At 40.2% G+C, this 19,335-nt stretch overlaps 1 protein-coding gene across 1 annotated transcript; it reads right to left on the bottom strand.

The window, feature by feature from the left end:
* Nucleotides 1–13,239: 13,239 nt before the first annotated feature.
* dclre1b (DNA cross-link repair 1B) lies at nt 13,240–18,562 on the bottom strand. Its single transcript, XM_068335176.1, has 4 exons — nt 17,895–18,562; nt 17,233–17,398; nt 16,962–17,144; nt 13,240–15,399 (listed from the first exon to the last, which is right to left on the bottom strand). The coding sequence occupies exons 1-4, from the start codon at nt 18,090–18,092 to the stop codon at nt 14,132–14,134; spliced, it is 1,815 nt and encodes a 604-aa protein (XP_068191277.1). The 5' UTR covers nt 18,093–18,562; the 3' UTR covers nt 13,240–14,131.
* Nucleotides 18,563–19,335: the final 773 nt, after the last annotated feature.

The raw sequence follows: 19,335 nt of genomic DNA, 5'->3' as shown, positions 1-19,335 counted from the left end.
TGAGAGCCAGAGACTCCCTCCTGTAGTTATTGGACGATAACAAAGAGAAAATGATGAATGGTCGTTCCTTAGATGGAAAGAACATGGAGAGGAAAAGCCTTGTTAAGTGAATTCATCCTGCGTGATTGAGTCTCTGACATGGTAGAAAGTGATGAATGAGTTACAGCGTACAGTGTGGGCCTGTCGTAACTGCTGATGCTCAAAACATTGACTTATATAGAAGATCATTAACATTTAATGATGAACTCCTTTTATACTCTTCCATAAGGCGGTCAACCCTCCTCTCCTCACCTTATCAAGATGAAAAAGGTGTTGTTTTCAAAGTAATTTTCATTCATTCTTCCCCCTAAATCTTTGTTTTCTTAGATGTTTTGACTGCTGTGCTCATTTTCATCGCTCTAACTCCTGCTTAGCCTCAGAAGACACACAAACACACATATTCATATATTGCAATGGCAGTGTATGAAACCCCATGACACACACACCGACAACCACACACACACAAACACACACACACACACACACACACACACACACACACACACACACACACACACACACACACACACACACACACACACACACACACACACACACACAATCTGGCAGAGGCAACAGAAATAGCTGTAGACTGTGAACAAAAAGATAACAGCCACTGCTGCTGTGTTGGCGTGACACTGCTCAGCTTCATCGTTCCAATTCTCCATGACAATTTGGTAAAGAGGGACCAAAAGAATCAACCAGTGCAGAAACGAGAGGATTTCTTATTGTCGCTCCCTGTTTATGCCGCTCTCCTCTTATCACCATCCCCTGAGCTCAGAGTTGGTGCTCGCCTCCCACACAGTTCATCCAAAAGGGGCTGAAGAAAACTGACAGACTCAGCATTTTGAGATATTAAAGTGAAAATGAAATACGGAATGAGGCTTTCTCTGAAGTCAAGAGTTGAAAAGTGACTCTCTTGCTCTTTGTTTAAGCTGTGTCAAGTCAAGCTGTCTACAGACTTGATCCATTTGGTTTAACTTAGTCATCCTCTGCTTCACACCAGTGGAGTCGAGATGTGATGCTTCACTTGTTTGAGGCTCCTCTGCATTGAAGAAGAATGTTTCTCCAAAACCAAGCCCTTTGGCAAACCTGTTCATCTGCATGTTCACATTTCTAACGTTCCTGCAGTAAAAAGGATTAAAAAGCTTCAGGATATAAAAACTTAGGGTTGATTATCTATTTAAGGAAGATTTATGGTAATTGCTCCACAATGTATGCAGATGCCCAACCATTATATCACACACACACACACATGCACATGCACACATACACACACAATTAGCTTTTTAATCCTGTATGTATGGTACATACAGATACCTAAAGGAAAAGATTTGATTGCTGTTTCTGATTAATTCATATGTTGGAAAAATTACAATTATGTTTATTATTGGAAACTTCAATAATTGCTTAAATTACACAAAATGATGATATATCCTTATATTCAAGATGAGTATGCAACTGTAAAATAAGTGTAATAACAAAATAGAAGATAGCCCAAAGACTGTGGAGAAATAAGATATTGATAAGAAATAGTATTTATAGAACAATGATTCTTAAACAGTCATAAATATGAGTTTTGTTGGACTGGTATGTACAGGTAGTCCTCAACCTTGGGACACAATTGTTCCTAAAGGCTGTTCATCAAGTTAATCGCTTGTAAGTCATTTTTATTAAAGTTAAATCTATAATTGTCATTTGAGGTAATTTAAATGTCATTATTATTGAATATGAAAATACTACAGTATTCCATAAGATGTACCAGAAACAATTACAAGACATAAAAGCAACACATAAAGGAATCATTAAATGAGCAACGTAGAGGTACCTGCTTTCTGTCGGTGTTCACTACTCAATGACAAGAGAAATAATCACACGTATTAGAAGAGTGGTTTTCCGTCAGTAATCAACTTCGCGAATCTCCTTGGTATGCACGTAGAGACCTGAGTAATCAGTCTCAGGTCAGCGGATCAAGACCGCTGTCAATTAACGATAACATTGTTTCATCTGATTTTTAACAATGACAAATGAAACAAGAACCAACACAGTCAAAGACTGCAACATCCCTCAAAGGGTAGGCCAGGGTACCCTGAAAGTAGTACCTGACAAGTGCATAGCTTTGAACTAGCTTTGACCATAGATCAAAGCTAGTGCATGGCTAGATCAAAGCACTAGCTTGATCACAGATTAAAGAACTAGCTTTGATCTGTGGTCTTATTCACACTGGCCTTTTCCCTCGTCTTTCCATCTTATCCGGTACCTGAGTGTACAAAAGTTCAAATTTGATCATGACCTAGTTTTCTCAAGATCATCATTTCCTTTTCATCCCCATTTGCCGCCTGAGTAATCTACTTTTTGTTTCATCTTTCTAGCTGCAACAGTTGCAAAGATATTTGGTGGACAAACGAATGAATGGACGGATGAATACACAAACACTGACAATTACATTCACCACTTTGAAGCGGGATGTAACAAGAACCAATGCAGTCACAGACTGCAACATCCCGCGACACCCCTGAATTCAAAATTTTACCCTGACTTACTTGCATTGGTCAAAGATCAAAGCTAGTGCTCTGAACCTACTGTCATAGATCAAAGCACTTTCTTTGATCTATGGTTTTACCCACAGTGGCCTTCTCCCTCGTCTTTCTATCTTATCCAGTTCCTGAGTGTACAAACATTGAAATTTGACCTTGACCTAGTCAAGGTCATCTTTCATTTTCATCCCCTTTGTGGTCTGAGTAATGTGCTTTTTGTTTAATCTTTCTACCTGCAGTGGTTGCGAAGATATTTGGTCAACATACGAAAGGACGGATGAACGAACACACAAACGCTGACAATTGAAATACATCACCGCTTTGTAGTGGGATGTAACAAACAATGAATTAGCTAGGATTTTTAACATTTTTGACTTTTTAACACTTTGTAAAAATTTTTAATGTTTCTAAAACACATTTTACAAATTATTTCTCATGAGTACATGTTAATCTTTTATTTTATTCTATTATTTTATTATTCTATTTTATACTGTTTATTTTGTAGTTTAGTATATGTCCTGTTGGTGCTGTGTGTGTCTGTTAGTGTAGTGTATGTCTTGTGGTGTCAGTGTTTCTTTTTCTAGAGTAGAGGGTATAGTATAACTTCATTGATCCCTTAAGGAGGCTCCTGGTGTTTATCCAGTATTTATTCATTATGTATGCCTGAGAAGGGGATATGTGCAATTTCCTCCGGGATTAATTAAGTATCTATCCATCCATCCATCCATCCATCCATCTATTGATCATAAAATAGCAGTCTTTTTAAGTTTACCAGCTCATTGGTATTTTTCACTTGTCACATCGATCATCTTGGTTTCAATTGGTTTCAGTGTACAGTGACGTCATAAAGGAATAGCGGTTTGCTGTTACTAAATTAACAATCATGCCTTTGACTGCTCATTCAAGTAAAGCAGGAGTAACGAACACAAGCAGACACAACCACCTCTCAGCTCGATCAACTGACAACTGTATTTGACGCAAAGAATTCTTGTCTAAAATCTACACCCAGCCTTCGATTCAGGAGACGAGTCTACTCCAAAAACTCCGGTAAGTCTGCAGCGTCCACTCGCCTGGAGACCTGAGTAATCGATCTCAGATCATCAGATCAGGACCGCTCCTGTCAATCAACGATAACATGGTTACATCTGGATTTTAACAATGACAAATAATGAATGAATTAGCCAGGCTTTTAAACGTGTTTTGACTTTAAACACTTTTTAACGTAAAATGAGTTTTTAATGTTTCTAACCCATTTAAAAACACATTTTTACAAATTATTTCTCATGACAACATGTTAATCTTATTATCAATCATGAAATATCCAAAGCTGTTTAAGTCAACCCACTGGACGTTAAGAAGACAAACCTTCAACAAACACAAGGTTCCTGTGTATTTTAAGCCGGGCAACACCCTCCGACAAGGACTGGTCCACCCAAAAGACCCGACACCACACAGTCAGAAGAGCAATCTGGTGCATGCAGTTAAATGCAACGAGGAATGCTCAGATGTCTACATAGGGGAAACAAAACAACCACTACACAGGCGCATGGCTCAACGCAGAAGAGCCAACTCATCAGGACAGGACTGGCAGTATTCCTTCACCTCAAAGAGGAGGGACACTCATTTCAGGATACCGATGTTCAGATCCTGGACAGGGAAGATAGATGGTTTGGGAGAGGAGTGAAAGAAGCCATCCATGTCAAAGTGGAGAAGCTATCTCTGAATGGGGGGGGGGGGTCTGGGACATCACCTTTCACCCATTTACAATCAAGTCCTTTCAAAACTCCCAAAAAGGTTGTCTCAGCAGATTGACCTATGTTATGTGTCTCATGCTAATGACCCTCATTAGCATACAAAGGTGAAACTCGCTTTTAACGACTCCCCTTTGACACCCACACCAACAATCGTTGAGGAGCCAGATGGGTTTCAACGACGGTCGTTGGAATGTGAGTATCACTGACCACACCCCACAGGGTTTATAAACTGGGACATGACCAGCCACCCTCTGAACTGAAGAAGTCTCTTGGATGGGAGACGAAACATCTTGAAGAACTTTCTTCATGTCCAGTGGATTGATTTATACAGCTTTGGATAACCACGACCTGGATAACTGAGAACCTACACAGACAATCATGAAATAGCAGTCTTTTAAACTTACCAGCTTATTTGTATCATTTTTCACTTGTCACATCAACCATCTTGATTTCACTTTTTTTCCTTTTTAAAAAAAAATGCAATGGCTTCCCATTGGGTTTCATTGTATGGTGATGTCATAAAGGAATAGCTGTCAGTTACTAACTTAACAATCACGTGTTTGGCTGCTCATTTCGGTAAAAGGAGGCGTAAGGAAAACAAGCAGTCACAACCACTTCCCAGCTCGATCAATTGACAACTACAACCAAAGCAAAGAGTTCCTGTCTAAAATCTACACCCAGCCTTCGCTTCAGGAGACAAGTTGACAGCAGAAAGTCCAGTAAGTCTGTATTTTCCGGCTTCTTGGTTGGATTGGTTCTGTTGAAACCAATGTGTGAAATTTTTAGTAATCAATAGATGGAACTCAATCCCGTATCTAAATAGTATTTCTCATACAGATTCAGTTAAAAATAATATTTTACCAAGACGTTTGTGTCTATTTCACTCAATACCAACAGGGAAACCAAATTTGGACTTGTATATTTTTAGGGTGCTGTGCTTAAATTGATTCTGTGAAGCAGTTTTGGATGCTGCAAACCAATCTTTCCAGTTGTTTCCTGACTTTCCTGTAGTCTTTACATGCACCAACTATGACACCCTCAATCAGGCTTTTGTAAAAAAGTTTTTGTCTCATCTTTTGGGACGCAAGACAAGGTCCAAAAAAATAAAATCCTTTCTTTATCAAGATATTTTCTAAATCTAGAAAGTATAAATTTGTTTCCAAAACATTCCCTATTGTAAGAACTGCACAGCAGTAAACCATCTGTAACCCATGAATAGTAATTGAAGCAGTGATGCCAGTGATGCGTGAAGTACAATTACAATTTCCTCCCAATATATATAAATTCAATACTGGGAAAATTTATCAGTTGCTACAGATAAACTGTAAATATTTGGGGGGGGGGGTGTTTGCTTGCAGTGTCTTGCATTTGGGTTTCATTGTATGGGATGTCATAATTGATTGGCTGTCAGTTGCTTCAGTAACTAGATGAAGTTGTGTGTTTGGCTGCTCACTCAGGTAAAAGGAGGAGTAAGGAACGCAGGCAGTCGCAGTCACCTCTCAACTATATTGATTGAGAACTAAATCCACATCAAAGAACTGCATTCTCCAAAATCCATGGCCAGCCTTCGCTTCAGGAGACGAGTCAACCCCAGAAACCCCAGTAAGTCTGCTTCCAGCTTCTTGATGGGATATGGGTTCTGTTGAAATGATGTGTGGGGGAAACCTTGTCATCCTTATTCAGACCTTCTCTTTGTCATTTCTTTCTTGTGTTTGTTGAAGCTTTTGTATATGATTTCAGTGTATCACCTAAAACATGCAGGAGGCCAGGAGATGTCAGTATTAACTTTTTAATCTGTTTACAGATGATCGAGAGCAGACCTCTCTACTTACAAAGTGCTACAGTGAACGTGAGGAGAAGAGTGGATATGCTGCAAAACAGAAAAAATGTCCTCCTGCAAATTTGCAGCCCTCTGTCCCTCGGAGGCCAGAAGGACCCACATCTTCTTGCACAGTGGTCTACAGAAAGCGTCCAAGCCCTGCTGGTCTGGACACATCAGCTTCTAAGAATAAGCGCCAGCGATATGCTGCTAAAAAGAAGAGCTACCCTTCCGCGAATGTGCAGCACTCCGTCCTTCAAAGGCCAGAGCGAACCACCTATTATTGCATGGTATTCAACAGGAAGTGTCTGAGCCCTGCTGGAGTGGACACATCAGTTCCTAGGTTTAAACAACAGCACCTGAGCGATGGTGATGGTATGGGCCACTTTGCTGGTCCGTCTCACCCTCAGGGTCTGGGGAGGCTTGATGTGCCCATTGATCAACAGCACCCTGTGAGGTTTGACAGACTAGGACCTGGACCGAGGTATTTCAAAAACATCTCTGGTCCTGTCTATGGAGCAATGAGCTTCCAGCAGCAACCCCCCCTGGCCCCTCAGCCTTTCCAAGAACCTTTGAATCCTCAGTTCCCAGCTGTACCAATGACATCCCTGGCTCAGCCAACACTGCAGAAGACGGGAGACTTTAACATGCAGTCATCACCACCTGTCAGCCAACAGGGCCCCGCCCCCTTCTGTAACCCCTCTGTCCCCGCCAGCATGCAGCAATCAGTGAGTAACAAGTTGTTGAAGGTTGTTATGTGTAGTTTGTACCACAGCTGCTCCATTAAAAACTACTAGGTTTATTTCTCAAGATGTCATGTCTTTCATACATGGGGTAGCTCCGTTCACAACGTCTTGGGCTGGCAACCAGAGGGTGACCAGTTCAAGGCCCGTGTGGACCAAAAACATTTGGAGTGTGAGCTGGCAGTGAGAGGTGCCAGCTCACCTCCTGAGTGCCGCTGAGGTGCCCCTGAACAAGGCACCCCCTCCATAAGCTGCTCATTGGGGGCACACCAGGTCCGAGCTGCCAGCCACCCTACCACTCACTGTATATATTGTACGCCTACAGGCCACTTGTGTGTGTGTATGTGTGTGTGTGTGTGTGTGTGTGTGTGTATACAGATATACATACATGTATGTCAAAAATATATAGGACAATAAGACACTGGCTTGTGCCCTCTTTCTGCTAAATTTAAAAATATATAGGAAAACATGAGTGAAAAAATAATTTCCCCAAGAAGGATTAATAAAGCTCTTCTTTTGTCGTCTTCTTCTTGTGTATAAATCTGTATTTTTGCTGTTGTTTAGATATCCTATTGTTGTTTTTAGGGAAACATGATGATCCTCAACCAGCCCATCCTGCCTCAGAACCCGATGCCTCCCAGTCACAGTACGTTCATTATCATATTCCTCAATTGCCATAGTAGCAGGACTGCATCCTGTTGCTGCCTGATGTTCACAGCTGCTGGTTAGCTCAGCTCAACGTTTCTGACTGGTTTTTATGATCTTGTAGGCCCACAGGTCATCCAGCCGAAAAACCACTTTGGTCATGTGGATGTAAACAACCTGCTGTCTAAACTGATAGCCAATGGCATCCTGAAACCTTCACAGCCCAACGCTGCGCTGCCCTCCGGGACAGGTCAGTCTAGTTTGTGATGTCTCTAGTTCAATCGTTAGAGCTGTTAGTCATTTAAATGGTTTCTGATACTTGTGTTCACTTCCCAGAAACCTCAACTCTGGCTCAAACAGCTTCACCAGCAGTTACTGAGGAGGGTAAAGTGGAAGTAAAGAAAGACATCCCAGACCTCACCAGCTTCCCCATGGATGACATGAAAAAGTGAGTTTGAGGCCAAATATCAGCCTAAATGGCCATACCTTCCATTTGAAAGGTTTATGTTGTGACACGTTCCGTCCCTTATTTTGTTATGTGTCCTCTTAGGCACAATGAAAGCGAGATAACCAAGCTGTACTCGGGGAAGCAGTGCTCCCAATGCAGCAAGAGGCTCACCACCTCTGAGAGCTACTCCAACCACCTGGACTGGCACTTCAGAGAGAACCATGCCAAGAAGAAGCGCATGCAGCGCCACTGGTACTACAACGTAAAGGTGAGACCAAACACGCTGTAAGCTCCTCCTGCTAAACTGGCCTGAAAAGCTTTACAATGGAGCAATGATCTTGGTTAGTAAATACAGTTTGTGTGTTTGTCTGTCAGGATTGGGTTGAGTATGACATTGCCAATCTGGAAAATGAAGCAGAGAGTAAATTCTTTGAGAAAGAGAATGAAAAGAGGCAGAACATCCAGGCGGCTGCTAAAAAGAAGTTCCAAAGGGTTAAAGCCACCAAGAATCAAGTGGTAGAGGTGAGACATCAGACTTATGTTCATCAGGAATTGCTCTAAGGCTCCACATTCCAATTAAACACAGCCAAATGAACAAAATGACTTTTTTTCTCTTGCAGTCATGTGAAGTCTGCCAGGAATCATTTGAGACATACTGGGCGGAGGAAGAAGAAGACTGGTTTCTGAAGAACGTCGTCAGGGTTGACAACAAGGTGAAACTCAACATGCCAGTGACAGAATGTTCTCAAACATTCCCAAAAACTTGGAGTGAATTTAAACTGTTTGTTTTACCTCCACAGAACTTCCATCCTACCTGCCTCGAAGATTATAAAAATGTAAGAATTCAAATAATTGGTCAACAAAATGTAAATGATCTTTGAAATTTCCACAATGTGACTCTCTGCTGTTTGTCTCCTCAGTCAGCGTGCATCGACGCATCGATCGCCCACTGAGCGCCTTTGTGAAAGAGGAAGCAGAAAAGGAATCCACTTCGTGTTCTATCACCAAGGCAGCTGCTGCTGCAACAGTCAAACACAAAGTAGAGCCTCAGACTATCTAGCTTCCTAAAGTGAAAAAAGAGGAAAAGGACATTTTCTCTGATGATGTGCGATCAGATCAGACAGTGTATTAGAAATGTTTATTTGAAAAAGAAAATGCTTGTTCCCTTTGGGTAAAATATGTAAATGATTTAATTTGTAAATTAAAGTATTTTTGGTATTCTGGAATGACAGTGTTTAAGTCTTTACGCCACTGAGGTATTCCACCGCACTTACGTGAATGACGCGCTGATGCACTTCCTGGTAATCAAAAGTCTGACATGCCACTTTATACTCGATTACTTCTTTATGTCAATCAAGTTTCTCACCTGAAATCAAATAGCAAAACATTTATAGTTCAGCAGTCAAAAAACCGTTAATACTTCTGGATCAAAACCTAACGCAGTCAATGTTGGTTCCTCTGGTTCCTACATTACAATATTTAGCTCCTACGAGGGGACAACCCCGTCAATAATTTAAAAAAAGGAAAAAAGAAATAACAGGCAGGTTGTGTCAGAGTTTTCTTACAGAAAGCCTATGTCTACACTGCTGGCACTAACTTTTAACCTGACACAAATTGTCAGCAGTCTCAGTATTTGCGAACGTCCTCTTGCACATAAATTACATTGTGCACTCTTTCCTTGCTCAGAAGTTTGCAGTTGTGGATAAAAGGACAAAACGATGCAGATGAATGTTGTCAGGAAAGCCTCATGAAGTCCGACTTCAGAGCAAATTTTTCAATTAGTCACAATATATGCGTTGGTGTGTCTTCTGAGGTTGATCAATGTTAATCATTGTGGTGAAGACAATATGCTCACACAACTTCTAAGTGCTGCTTAATGAGTCAAGGAGCTGACATTGTTCTACCACAGTGACACTTAACAGGACTCCCTATGATTAAGTGTTAAACGGTGAGGGGGGACGAGTGGTGTGCACTCATAGCGTCAAGTTTCTGGAGTCAAATTCAGATCTGATTACTTTTATTTGTGGAGTTTGCATATTCTCCCCATTTCTGCATGGATCCTCTTCAGGTGCTCTGGCTTTCAATAGAAGCAAATTTGTGTCTGAACATTGGCTGTAGGTGTGAATGGTAGTGTGAACGGTTGTGACAGGCGTGTGATGAACTGGCGACCCGTCCCGCGTGTATCCTGCCTCTCACCGAATGGGACCGACTGCAGCCTTACCAGGAAGAGAATAAGAGGTTATAGAATCTGGATGGATGAATTTGGTGGACAGACAAATATTAGTCCCTGCTATCAGGTGGACAACGTATTTGCACTCATGCTGGGACAGAGCAATGAGTTAAAATTACACAGCTGGATCTTCCCCTTCATACTAATTTATGAGGAAAAAAAACTTATAAACTAGAATGGCATCACCATAAATACTAGAAAATATTATAGAAGAGATGAGTGAATAGTCAACTGTTTCTCAATTGAATTCCATGGCCAGTTTTACTACTGGTTAAAAAGCTTGGCCTCCCGGGTTAGCATTCTCATGATTTACACTTTGAAGTAATGGCGTGTGAGGAATCCACCGCTTTAGTACCTCTCCCTACTGTGATGCTTGTGGGGGTGTGACACTCCATTACCTTTCATGTCTTGTCCTCACTTCCAGGGCTTCATATTCTGTCACAGACTAAAAAACGGAAAATGCATTTTGCCTCTCTAATTCTTTTCCTTTTTTTATTCTTTTGGTCAAAACATGTTTTCTGTTTTTGCAATACAAGTGCACTGCCTTAAAATAGTCTATTGGGGCTGTTGGCAAAGAAGGAGGCTTGTGTAAAATATGCAGGAATCTTAATGCAATTTCAACCCTGGCCCGATTATTCAACCAATCTCAGGAGTACTGGAGTCCATCCCGCCCTGCTGTCTAAACGGATTAAAACTTTAATCTAAACACGTCAGGACAGCATAACAATCCTGGAGCTCCTTCAGACCTAGAGAGCAATCAGAGCAGGTAAAAGGCTGCTGTTCTACTGGTACCTCACAGTGACTTTAACATTTATATGAGAGCCCAGGAGAATGTAACTACTCTAAGTGCATCACTCAGGCGCTCTATCTTATCTTTTGAGATATTTGCATTTGTACTTCATTTGTACTTTGGCATCTAGTATTTTCTTACTTGCAATTCCACTGGAAATATGAGAGAAAAACACTGCTCAAATAAAGAAAGGGAACACTTAAACAACACAGTATAACTCCAAGTCAATCACACTTCTGTGAAATCGAACTCTCCACTTAGGAAGCAACAGTGATTGACAATAAATTTAACATGCTGTTGTGTAAATGGAGTAGACAACAGGTGGAAATTATAGGCAATTGGCAAGACACACCCTATAAAGGAGTGGTTGTGCAGGTGGTGACCACAGACCACTTCCCAGTTCCGATGCTTTCTGGCTGATATTTTGGTCACTTTTGAATGCTGGCGGTGCTTTCACTCTAGTGGTAGCATGAGATGGAGTCTACAACCCACACAAGTGGCTCAGGTGGTCCTGCTCATCCAGGATGGCACATCAATGCGAGCCCTTTATTTTATTGAGCAGTGTATTTCCAATTCCAATTTACAAATAAAAATCTTGGCTCACAAAATATACAAAGAGCTTTATTGTAAATTTAATTATCACACAGTATCTGAAATTAAAGCTGAAAGAACAAGACATTAACTGATTAAGTAAATGACAGAAAAACATTTTTCATGTGAAAGTATACATAATGGCTCCATATTAGCAGGTTTGATGTTTAATTACAATTTTCTTTTTTATACTATAAGGTGTACAGTATATTTGTAATGATGTCAAATTGGCTTTGGTGCTAAACTGTGACAGCCTTTCAGAATATTTTCAAAATTAAGTTTATCTATACATTAATCAGTAGATTAATCCACTGATACACCGTGATGCACTGGCGACACATACAGTGTATTCCCTGCCTTTCTCCTGTAGGCAGCTGGGATAGGTTCCAGCAAAACCGGTGACCTGCAAGGTGAAAAAGCTGCTGATGACTTAACGATTACTGTTGTCTCATCTTGAAGAAAATGGATGAATAGCTGGATATTCCACTGACCACTAGCAACTGTCCTAAAGAAATAAATCAAGCAGTTAAAACAATATAATGCTACTCACACCTTCTCATTTTGTGTAATAGTATAACAGCCATGACCACCACTATGCATTTCTTACCTCTGCTACTAAGCTGGGATACTTTTACTTTAGAAAAGGATCTGAATACTTCTGCCAACACAAATCATCATCAGTATGTCTGAACAGAGTCGCCTCTGAACCAGTGGTTGATTGCTAATCCCACAGCTCCCTCCTCCCTCATGCAGTGACACGCCATGCAGAGCTGGTCATTCATCTTTCATGAACACAAGAGGCGACTCATGTCAATATGACAGCCCACTGATGGTGACATTATGATGTCTCAGCATGACACCTCTGAAGCTTCTGAACTTACCATAAAGACATTTTTGAGGCACCTTTTCAAAATGCAGTCTAATGGGGAGTGCTAGGATTAGGTGTTTATTTAGAGCTACAACACCTCTCACAGTGAAGGTTGTTCTACAGAGGTGATGAGGCAAAAATGTGCCGAACAGCAGCAAATAAAGCCCTCAGTAAGGCAGTATTCACATGAAAGAACCTTGTTTTTTTCATATATATCTCTTCAGGATCATATGCAGACTTTGACCCCAACAGTGTGATGGATAATGTTTCATAGGTGAACGGTGGATAAAGCTGTCTTACTCAGAGCATCACCAATACAGTTCTCCAAACAATCTTTCAGTGTTTCACTGAGCTTGATTTTAACATTAGCACAGCAAATCTCATTCCTGCGAGAAAGCATTTCTATTATCTACACTTACAATATGTTAATACAAAAACAAAAACTGCAGAGGAACAGAGAACGTTGTTGAGAGCTGAGTCATTACTGCTTAGCATACATCTACCAAATATATATTTGACTCCTTTTCTTCAGATTTCAGACATGCTGCAGAAACCAAAAACCCAAAGTGATGCAGGGCAAAAATGAATGCTGAAACGTTTGAATACTGCCATCCTATGGTAGAATAATGGCATCACAACAGAAAACAGCTGTGAATGTAGACAGTCTGTACAGGATATGTTATAGAATTTCTCCTTATTAGGGCAAAAGGACACCATAGGTGAATATTTATTTAAAAAGCCAGTCAACAAAGAAGAGACGAGGATTTATAACAAATAAGAGTAAAATGATCTTTATTTCACCAAATAATTTTAACATAAAACGATACACATTAGATGTGAACATCAAATCACCATGTCTGTTAATTACTTGGAGAAAATAGAGACAAAAGTAATTTTTAAAAGAAAAATCAAGCAGAATTGTTTCAAAAGGTTTACAAGTGTGTGAGGATTGTAACCTAAGTAACATGTGCAGAATGAGTTCAGCTGTTTTTCCCACTCTAAAACAACTCATAGATTGTATGACTATTTACCAAAAGAAACCAAACCACTATTAGTTTTTAATACCGCTTTTATCAGAGAGCAGCAAATCAAAGGCCACTGTTCAGAGTGAAAACTTTAGTCATTCATTTCAAATTTTATGCCAAAACTGAATTCTCAAATCAAACAAAAAGGAATGCTAAAGGGTGAGAAAGAAAAAAAAAAAACAGACAAAAAACCCGAAACAAAAACATTTTAAGACACTTGGTTTCCAGGCAAGTTATAAATGATTTTCTTGACTTTTATTTCACTATTTCCTGTTTAGAAACACACAGCTAAATAAGTTATTTATGTACATATTGGCAAATAATTTTGAGTGGTTAAAAAGAAAAAGAAAAAAGACAAACCACTGAAAATTACACTTGATTTAAGATTCAAGGGGGTTGGGTCTACAGTGATGAAAATGTGAGAGCAAAGACATGTCATTTATCAAAAAACATTACAAAGCTCTTCTAACCTTTTAATTACAATCCAGCTTTTCTGAACTCCAGTGCATTCAAGCAACATGAAGGCACATGAAAATAAATAATTTAGAGAAGGTACCAATAAAAACAGGTTTACACACATGGACACACACCTTAAATGGTAAACAAACACTTAAATGTCAGGTCACATTATCTGAGATGTCATCATTTTTTGAAGTTACATGTAGGGCAGAGGGTAAACAGTTTCACAAAGTCTTGATGCAAGATGCCACAGAACTTTAAGTCCTCCTCTGCAAAGAGATTATTTAAAACACTGTTTTCAATCCTGTCTATTTCCTCTTGTAACACGCTCAGAGAGGCTGGTGACCTGCAGGACCCATTATCCAGGCTGCTCAGCAAAGACAACTCATCAACCTTATCAAGTCCATGTCTACTGAGCTGACTCATGCTAGTGCTATTTGACATGTCCTCCTCATCATGATTAATTCCATTTCTGCTTTGCAGACTCATGCTTTCACCACCAGACAATATGCTGTTGTTTTGAGCATTTCCATATCTGCTATGCAGGCTACTGCAATGAGACGCTGCCTTGATAGTTTTGGCAGTAGTTTGAAAAGATTTTCTTGTCTTAGAGACTGGCATCAAGCAGGCCTTGATGTTTGACAGAATATCCACAGGAGCAAAATTGCTCTGAGTAAGTTGACTCATTGACACTGACTCTGCATTTGCGATATCCTCAGACACTGTTTGTACAATGTTTAGGTTCCAAACATCGCTAGGTTCACTTCTGTCTTCCTCAGGAACAAAATCTCTGTTCATGTCGACAAGGACACTTTCAGAGTCTTTTTCACTACTTTCTGTGTCCAGGTCTTCCTCAGAAATATCCTGATCTGCCTCTGCAGCTTCTTTACATGACTTTTGTAAGGGAGACTCAAATATGACTCCCTTAGGAGCACAAGGTTGAAGGTATCTGTGGTTGAAGCTAGTGTATGCTAATGAGCTGACCTGGATCTCAGGCTGTCTCGACATATAGTGTTGGACTGATTCTGGCACTAGAATGTCTTGGCGCTTTTTACTTACAGCCAAGGCACAGAGACCTGCGGGTACATAGTTACCAACAATGGGCACAATGGAGTTAGGTTTAAGGGCTGCAACAAAATCCTCCAGCTCTTGGTAAGACGAGTGGTCAGAGTATGGCACCACATGGACATTTGGGTGGAGGGAGACCAGGGGTCTGCTTGTGGGCACGATGGCCAGTGTGGGTTGTTCTCTGTTCCACTGGTTTAACATGGCAGGGCAAATCTCTGACTGCTCCACAACACGGATACGACCGGCTCCTGCCTCAGTGGTGAAAACGTCAGGTAGTTCCAGAGCTTTGAGAGTTTCCATTCTCTCAAAACTTACCTCTATCCAAGTTTTAAACTCAATCGCCAGTTCCAAGAGCAGGGACTCCTTACCGAGTGTATAAATGCCTGTAAAACAGCACAAAACATCATGAATGACTATCAGTGGCCTACTGAGTCCAAGGAGCTGCAGCAGGGTCATAGTCGTACGTGGATAGATTATGTATTTTGGAAAAGCACAAGGAATTTTCTTTTAATAGTTGCAATATTTAGAGACAATCAAACCAGGTTCCTGAATATCTGTCACATGACCTTGCAGTTACACTGCGCTTGCACTAGGAGGTAGTATGACTAAGCCACTGTGGTTCAGTGTAAAAGAATTGAGTAAACCACAAAAAGCCACATGCTGTGACCAAGACAGCGGCACAGTCTTGGGGGCCTCCCCCGGGTAATTTTTTAGAAAATGGGATTGTTTTCCTGCATTCTGGTGCTTAATCTTCTGTTCAGTTTACCTACAAAAATACACCAAAGTCAACAGTTCAAGCTGAACTATCTTTATTTCTGTCCTACTTTATGCAGGTATGAATGTGAGATTCAACAATTAAAAACTTGCATTCACTCTGTGAAGATACAGTCATACAAAATATTACTCAATGTTTACTTTTAAGTTTTACTTAGACCAGAAGACATTTTAACTTTGACTTAGACACTTTGATTTTAATAAATTTGATTCTTGTTATTACTCAGTGTTTACTTGTAAGTTTTACTTGTTATTATAGCAAGCGAGGTGAATACACATTTACATGCATCGCTGGTTATTCCTGCTGGTCATTTTCAAAAGTCTAAGACTACAAAAAAGTATTGATAATATCTTTCATTTATCTTGTGATCGGTCTGTCACCATTCCTACCCCCTCTCAGCATTCACCATTTGTTGTTCAATTAGAATTTTAACACAAAATCGACTATAAAACTTCTCAATTTCTTTCGATCGATCGTCCTCACCTTGTCGTACACCAATTCGCGGGTTTAGCTTGTAAAAAAAGAATCCTTTTTTTTCATTGGACGAGAGGAGGTCATGACCCGAGTGCATATTTAATGATCGGGAGCATTCGGGTCACTTCGGCTATTTTCGTCGGCTTGCGCACTGCCTAGCAAAAGAAAAAGTTTGTTTTCTTATGTTATCGCTCGGGGATTTTCGCGAGTCCAAAAAAGTTGTAAGTTTTAGCCTTTTTTATCCTAAAAATAAGAACGCCACTATGGCTACACAGACTAAAAACCTTGTAGCCACTCTGGAATTTACTTGGCCTATGGCATAGTGGCGATCGGCTAGCGTAAGCCCAGTTACTTGCACCATTGTGAAACCTAGCGAAATAATAATGCTTAATTCCACAAGTAAGAAAAAAATGGTTTTTTTTTATGACTGCACAGAGTACAAGAGTTATTTTGACTAACAAGGGTCATTTTGGTTATTGTCTTAATGAGACTACTTGACGTGTTTGCCAAAGTAAGGTCATGGTTGCTGCACAGCAGTCTGTCATACACTCACGGTAAATGATTCTGTACCAACAAGACCTAAAAATATGGTACATACAAAATTATACCATAACATTCCTCTATTTTTCCTAATTGATACCCTCCTAAAATGAGCAAAGAATATATAATCAATGTTTATATTAGTTTATACACTACCTATGACGACATCATGGCTGGGGTGGCTGCGGATGATCTCTTTGATTTCTTGAGTAGCTCGTTGTCTGGAGGGGAGGGTGCGATTGGGGTCACAGTTTGTGTTGTCCAGGTACAGGACATCTATAGTAATGTTGGTTCTCAAGCAAGGTTCACGCAACATAGAAGGTGAATATCTGAAGTCCCCTGAATAAAGAATGCAAAGTCAGAGTTGAAGAATATTCCTTACAAACTTAAATCGAGGGACAACTTGCTTAGCTTTTTAGACACTGACCAGTGTATAGTATAGAGCCAAAGTAGCCTTCAAAAAGAAACATTACAGCTCCTGGACAGTGGTTGGCCTCTATCAATGTGACCGTCAGCCTTTCCTTGCCAATATCATCCAGCGGCAGCACATATGGCTCACCCAGCTCTAACGGATGGATCCATTGTTCTTTCACCTGATGAGAAATAATCATAAAATAATTCACTGACTGTACAGGACATGCAATGCAGCACCAGATCAACTGGTGTTCTTCATCATTTCAATCCAAATGATTGTAATTTTCGTCTGAAACACAAAGATAATGGATAACATCACTTTTCACACAATGTGGGGACATAATGTCAATACATTCTGTACCCTGTGGATCCGTTGACAAATTAATTAAAATAAAATTAGTGGACAAATTAATGAAGCGTCAAGAAACTTGCCATGCAAACAAACTTATGCACCATTTTCTTGCCATCATTAATCAGATTTGTGATCTGGACAATGTAATGTCCTGATGATTGATCCTGATGAGGAGCATGCTAAACGACTTCTGTAACTCACGGCAATTAAATCAATTAAATTATTTGACTTTGTAAATGACAGAATGGATTCGTTTGGTGAGACAGTGCGCATGTCAAAAAGTGTATTATTCATTCGGTATATTCATGTGCATTCTCCTTTACCTGTAGTTTCAGCTTGAGAAGCGTGGAGGTGGTTGGGGAGCAGTAAATGGGCCGGTTGCTCCAGGTCGAGGTCAGACCCACCGTGTGGTCGCTGTGCATGTGAGACAGGAAGAACAACCGTGTCCCTGGACATTTGCGAACTTGCCAGAAGTCCACAGCCAGCGGGGTGTGCGGGATGACTTTTCCGTTAGCTGGCATGATCTACAGTTTCCCCGGAGGTCCTACACTCGCCTATAAATGTACCCACTACGACCGGGCCATCAGTGTTCTGCCATTCCTCTTATTGAGGCTGTGGATCCGTTGACGTAACCGTGGTGGACATGACCGCAGTGGTTGTTTATCATGGCACGAGTAAAAAAAAACACATTACTTTATTGCACAAAAGACGATATAAAAGAAAACAATGGTAGACCATTGCATGTAGCTTTAGCTACCAGTGAAAATAAAAACATTAAACGATGTGGCTAGTTCGAGTTAGCATTACCTTAAATGCAGGCTCATTGATGCTTCGCGGCTTCTTAACTTTCTTCATTCTAGCTACGCACCGGTATCAGACTCATGTGCAAACCCCTATATGATTACATTACTGTATAAAGTAGCCTCGCCGCTCCTGTTTCTAATTCTTCCGCGAAACGTCTTCTTCGTCTGTTTTCCTCTTCCATGACTGCGTTACTGTAGCTGAAAGGCCGAGGATGCCTTATACTGCCATCTGGCGGCCATACGGATTAAAGCAATGAATCATGGGGCTTGCTGTCATTTAAAATGAACTACAATATTCCTGTCCCAGTTATGGGCCAAACGAATTGTAAAATAATATATTATTTAGTATTTTAATATTTTTGCAAATAATTTAGACTCTAATTCCCTTTTAAATACAGATATTTCTTACGTCTTTTTAGGGTGTTTAATTTATTATTTTTCCTTATTTGGCTTTAGCTCTTGTCCTTAAGGACAACACACTAATATCCCACTGCACAATACTTCATACATTGCATTCTGTGGTGTCACCAACACACTGGCTCTCGTGAAATACTTTAATATTGTTCAATAAAAATTGGTAATTGCCTTTCACCTCTGTTGGTTTTTTTCTTTTTTACTTACCAGAAGATGGCGCCAAGACAGAGTAAACGTTTGATCGTTTGACGAGCTCGAAGACAAGCACAGACCTCATTCTTTTGCAAATTGCAGATTTTATAACATGCGGTATATTTCAACGGATACTTCATATAAATTTATGCTATGATTAAAGTCAAGAAACAAGAACAGCTGAGTAACATGAGCAGCGCATTATAGAAGCAAAGTATTTATATTGAGGTGATATTGAGTGATGGATTGAATCTTCTCTTGATAATGTCAGAAACGTAGTGCTATTCCTTAAACACAACAGAATCAAACTATTTTGTTCCAAATATTATATATTTCCACATACATATAATATGTG

This window comes from Antennarius striatus, chromosome 2 (genome assembly GCF_040054535.1).
Source record: "Antennarius striatus isolate MH-2024 chromosome 2, ASM4005453v1, whole genome shotgun sequence".
In the NCBI taxonomy this organism is placed as follows: Eukaryota; Metazoa; Chordata; class Actinopteri; order Lophiiformes; family Antennariidae; genus Antennarius; species Antennarius striatus.
Note: the sequence above shows the minus strand (reverse complement) of the source record. Positions and strands in the feature narration are given on the sequence as shown.

What these genes read in the sequence shown, in the direction of transcription:
- dclre1b (XM_068335176.1), bottom strand. Translation starts at nt 18,092, where the DNA reads ATGCCAGCTAACGGAAAAGTCATCCCGCACACCCCGCTGGCTGTGGAC. An exon ending in TGGCTCTATACTATACACTG is followed by an intron (nt 17,145 to 17,232) that starts GTCAGTGTCTAA and finishes TTCTTTATTCAG; the next exon opens with GGGACTTCAGATATTCACCT. An exon ending in CAGCCATGATGTCGTCATAG is followed by an intron (nt 15,400 to 16,961) that starts GTAGTGTATAAA and finishes GCTGTTTTACAG; the next exon opens with GCATTTATACACTCGGTAAG.